This window comes from Photinus pyralis, unplaced genomic scaffold (genome assembly GCF_008802855.1).
Source record: "Photinus pyralis isolate 1611_PpyrPB1 unplaced genomic scaffold, Ppyr1.3 Ppyr1.4_LG1, whole genome shotgun sequence".
Taxonomy (NCBI): domain Eukaryota; kingdom Metazoa; phylum Arthropoda; class Insecta; order Coleoptera; family Lampyridae; genus Photinus; species Photinus pyralis.
This window is the reverse complement of record NW_022170249.1, coordinates 63,532,113-63,537,598: the sequence shown is the minus strand read 5'-3', so window position 1 is coordinate 63,537,598 and position 5,486 is coordinate 63,532,113. Positions and strand designations below refer to the sequence as shown.

The following is a 5,486-nucleotide window of genomic DNA, read 5'->3' as shown; positions in this document are numbered from 1 at the left end:
TCACAGATGAATTCATGATAGATTTAGGTAAGTTCCAATTTTTATTCTTGCATAACACGAGGAACTTGTAAATTAACCCATTTCATAAAGTGATTCTCCATTCTTCAACTGCAAAAAAGCAAGACTTTATACTGTATTTTACCATAATATGGGAAATTTACTATTTAATTTTCCAGAGCATGTTACAAGGCAATCCATACTTTTTTTAGGTTTCCTGTTCCTATTAGTTGTGTTTTATTACAGTATCTTCCTAGTATGTTACGTATAGTTTATGGAATATCACATACTAAGTTGATGAAAAAAGTGTAACATATAACGGAATTTCAGCAAGTCCATATTTTAATATGTTATATTTCAGTAATCATTAGTGCGCATAGGCTCGCCTTATAATGTAATTTTCCATTTCAGAAATGTGAAAATTACATTTGTCCGTCCGCTCGTCTGTACTTGTCAAGACGAATTCTACCTTTAGTTTCCCTTTTTACATGGTACCTACCTATTTTTGTTTATTTTTCATATATATTTTGACATCCACCTACGGAGTTTATTAAAACAGATAGGCAAAATATTTTGTACAAAAGTTGTGTGTTTTTTTCTATATTTTCTTTTGAACACATCAATAACAACAAATGACCATCGCCAAGCTTAATTAACTTTATTTTGTTTACTTAATGGAACACCTTGTATATTTTTACTCAGGCTGAAAACCCGTTTCATCCTGATTCCAAAAATATGTTTGCCAGTATTTTATTCAGCCGTTTTTTAAATAATTTAAGTTTATTATTCAAAAATAGAACTTAATAATCAACATTGTTATGGATTATTACTATTATTTTTATAAATTTTCGAATTATTAATTTTTACATTCTATAACAATTTTTAACAATATATTATCTCAGTATATAACAAATTTTTCCCATTCCAATGCATGACAGTGTTTCAAAAACTCTTGCTGCATTTTTTGAATAATAAACTTCAAATATTTAAAAAAAAAGGCCGAATGAAATACCGGCAAACTATACATTTTTGGAATCAGGATGAAAAGGGATTTCACCCTGAGTAAAAATATAGTGTTCCATTTAAGGGAATTTGTTCTTTTTTTTAACATTACGATGCTCATTTGTTTTTTGTTGATATGTTGAAAATATATTACAGAAAAAAACACGCAACTTTTGTATAAACAATTTTTGCCTATCTCTTTTAATAAACTCTGTAGGTGGGTGTCAAAATAAAAATGAAAACCCTGTACACGTTTAACAACTCCCAAAATACTTTGGATATGTCTTCAAGATCATGTTAGGTAACATTGGAATCCTCGTTAGAAACCTTGCACGCCAAAAAATAAAATAAAAGCAAAAAGTTAAGAATAGTGAATAGTGTATATTTTTCTTATTAGTAACAGAAACATAAAAAACCTCTCTAATAAAATCCTTAAAACTAAAAAGAAGACATTTCTATTAATATTAACCTTCTTTAATACTGTTCATAAAATTGAACACTTTTTTTCGCGTTGCACACACTTTTTTAGATTTTGACCCAGCGTCGGGATGTATTTTCAGAATCATCCTCTGCAACAACTCCATGGTAGCGCATAGATTGCGAGGATACTTCAAATTTAAAATGAAAAATAAGGAGAATGACACTTTAAGAGCTTCTATGAATGTGGTATACCCATCGTGATGCACCAACTCTCTCTCTAGGTACACGAAGTAAAGCATGTTTTCTTCTTCTGAAAAGAAGACTGCTTACAGAAACTAGTCGGTAATGTGATGAAATGTGATAACCAATGAAAATATAACTAATTTGCAATTTTCACAATGCGTGGAATTCCCACATTACAATTAGCTAGTTAAGGATTACAGATAGAAAGAAATATTTTAGCATTTATTATGGCCATGCAAACAACTTTCCATTTCAGAATGCTAATTATGTTTGGTTTATGGAAGCACCAACATTGAAAAAAAATGCATGACTAACTATACACTGTGTTCAAGATAAGGAGGGCCACTATGGGTACTTTAGAAACGGTAAAATATACAAATTTGGTTAAATGGGAGAATGGTTGCGCAATCAAAGGTATAAAAAAATAGCGTTTAGAAAACCCTGAAAATTTCTTTGGTTTTTGAAATATTTTGAAATAATCGGATTTTACAAACTATTCTTTTCTGGCGTTAATATTTGACTTAGAGCAAAACCAAGTACACTTCTCTACGCCAATTTTTAACGCTCTTTAAGATGGTGTTAATTTTTTAATCCGACGTTTCGTCTTTACGGAACCAACATCAACTTAATTTTTTTAAATACGGTCCTGATCTTCTAATATCATTTTCTTAATTCCCTTTTTAATCTGATGTCAATGAGTTACTAAACTTTATGGTTTAATTACCTTTTATTAGCCTTTTTTCGGGTTTAATTAAGAAAATTCCTATTACAGACCTGTATTATAAATTTTTTTAAATAATTAGCTAGGGCAATTAACGTAAGTGAATTTAATGAGAAGCAGAAGATGCTATCTGTGTTTAGAAAATAATGAAAGTCTTTTGGAACATATGTTCTAAATTTAGTCGTTTTATTCAAATTTGTTCGTTGTGGTATTTTATTTCTTATATTTTCTGTTAATTCAATTTGATTTCTTAGTTAGTTCTGAGTTTGTTTTTTCTATTTATTTCACTCACGTTAATTAGCCTCCTAGTTAATTATTTATTTTTTTAAAAAATTGGTGCAGGTCGTAATAGGAATTTAGCCCGAAACAAAAGATTAAAGCGCAATTAAACCATAAAGTACTATACCTGATTTAATTCAGAATAAAAAGGGATTTAAGAATATGATATCGAAAGAACAGGTCTGTATTTAAAAAAATGAAGTTGATGATGGTTCCGTAAAGACGAAACGTCGGATTAAAAAATTAAGAACGCCATCTTAAAGTTAAAAATGGTTGTAGTGAAATGTCCTTAGTTTTGCTCTAGGTGAAATATTAACGCCAGAAAAAAAATAGCTTGTAAAATCGCAAAATCCGATTTTTTCAAAGTATTTAAAAAACCAAAAAAAATTCAAGGGTTTCTTAACGCTATCTCATAAATACTTTTAATTGCGCAACTTTTTTCCCATTTAACCAAATTTTTATCTTTTGTCGTTTCTAAAATACTCATAGTGGCCCTCGTTATCTTGGACACAGTGCAGTATTGTTCAAAAACTGCAAACACAACCAAAATTTGCTAAGGCCTTGATCTTGTAGGCTCGGCTCATATAATGTAGCACACAAAAATAAAACTTACCCCCAGTCTGAATTATATATGGCGATAGGGGAATACTCTCTAAGGTAATTTCAGGTAAGTCCTAAAACACAAAGTATGATTTTAAATCATATATCATGTGAATTATTAATTTCTTACCTTGCATTTTAAAAAAAGGTTCTGTAAATCTTCTTTAAAATATTTCGTAATATTTGTGATAGTACGAATTTCTACGAGATTAGTGTCGTCGAAATCATTTTTCAACTTGGTTTTTAAAAATGATGTGATTTTATTGCATTTGCTGGTGATGAGGTCCATTAAATGGATGTCAGAGTTCGTTAGCTTGTTGAAGTGCCAAAATATTGCCTTTTTTGAGAACAGCAATGGCCACTCTTCCATTAGCTTAGAGAAGGGTGGCTCTTCTTCATTTAACACTTTTCTTATTTGAGGATAAGTTTTTTCTAATAATTGCACAAATTGCTCATCAGAAGTTCCGGCATTCTCAGTTAACTTGCTTATGCTTTCACTGTCATGGTGGCCGATCTCAGGTGACCAATTTACACAGCCTGCTCTAGCGCTTAAAACCCGTTTTTTTGAAACGATTGGAGAAGATTGTGCTTCGGTGCTTTTTCTTTTGTGTGGCCTGTTTAAGTAGTTGTTCCTTTCTACTAATTTGCTCACTAAGGAATGGCTTCCATCCCCAAGTACAACACCATCTTCATCTACATCCCTAAAAATCAATGGATATCGATCTATAAGTTTTTTAGCCACAATCTTGAAGGCTTTCATTGGAATGACCTTCTTAATTAGTCTCATGTCATTTACAATTAGTTGGACTAAAAACTTAATATCGAGTTTATTTCTCACACCATTTCCAAGGTTTTCAAGTTGTTCACTATTTAGTCTCTCTAAGGGGATTTCAAAATTAGTCCATAAAAATTCTGAATTGCAATCTACTTTGCAGGTCAAATCGATATTGTCGATAGGTGTAGAGTCAGGTTTTTCAGTTGGAGTTGGGTGAACTTCTCTCTCCTCAAAGATGGCGCCTTCAGGAAATGGTTGCAATAGCAAGTCTGAGATATCCGATTGTGCGATTGTTACCGTACTTCCTGTTGCTACAGAAAATGAATCGGTTGATTTCCAGGTCTCACTCTTTTCCAATAACATCAATATATCCATCTGGTTAAGGTACGGTAGAACTTCTGAATCGATTGGCGTGCCGTTAGATTCCAAAGCTAACGATGAACCGTCAACTTGTAGCTTTTGGGATGCTGTAATGAAAGACATGGTTCATTTATAATAGCCGAGCATTATGGCCATCTTACCCTTTAAAATTAAGGTTTTGTACATATCCACGTCATTTTCATCGATCAAAATTAAAGTTTTCCTCTCTCTATCTCGGGACCATACGGTGTAGATCTTTTTCGCCGCCATGGTTATTCTGAGCAAAAAGGCATTCAAATTTATTTAACATGTGAGCACAACTTCTTTGTGTTTTGCTCGTTAAATAAATTTAAACGCATAATACATAGCATTAGAGAGTTATGTTTCTTGAGATTTTAGGATTAGCAGTGCAAGTAAGTGAGAAGTGAGGTCCAAACAAAATATCATATTTATAATAGAAAGAAATAGGGGGGCATATTATTAAATAATAGGATTTACTATTTTAAAGTTTAGAGTTTTTGATTTAGAATTTTTCTAAAGGTGCCGATTTAAAATAATACAAGTACTTTTCGTTCAATTTACATTTTAAAACAGTTTCAAAAGATAATATTTCTTCAAAAGATATACAAACATCTACATCAGTACTTCGGGAGTGTTCGATTTGTAGCTCTTCGTATAAACCGGTACTCATACAATAAATTTCAACATTTTTTCCAACAAACCACAAGTTTTCCATACTCTCTGTAATTAAAATGTACTTAATTTCGCACAGATGGAAAATACCAAATTCATCTTTATCGTGACAAATTAGCATATTTTTTTTATAAAATGTACCCCTATGAGTTATTTCTTCGGCTACAAATCTGAAAGTACTCAACATATATCTACCTACTTGATATCAAATTTAACATCTCGGGAGGATATAGTTGACTGGGTTGAAAATTTCTAAGTTTTCAGCTATAACTTTATTACAATAGAGGATTTTATTTTCCGAATTCAGAGCTTGTAAGAATTGGTGCTTAGTTGTAAGATATATCAAAACATTCTTAAAATTCGGTGATCGCCTTAAAGCATCTTTAAAATATTTAT

The 5,486-nt window shown here is 31.3% G+C and overlaps 1 protein-coding gene across 1 annotated transcript; it reads right to left on the bottom strand.

Moving 5' to 3' along the window:
* Positions 1–1,420: 1,420 nt before the first annotated feature.
* Positions 1,421–5,083, bottom strand: LOC116159019. Its single transcript, XM_031471911.1, has 4 exons — positions 4,559–5,083; positions 3,393–4,504; positions 3,276–3,336; positions 1,421–1,729 (listed from the first exon to the last, which is right to left on the bottom strand). Exons 1-4 carry the CDS (start codon positions 4,665–4,667, stop codon positions 1,464–1,466), a joined length of 1,548 nt encoding a protein of 515 aa, XP_031327771.1. The 5' UTR covers positions 4,668–5,083; the 3' UTR covers positions 1,421–1,463.
* Positions 5,084–5,486: the final 403 nt, after the last annotated feature.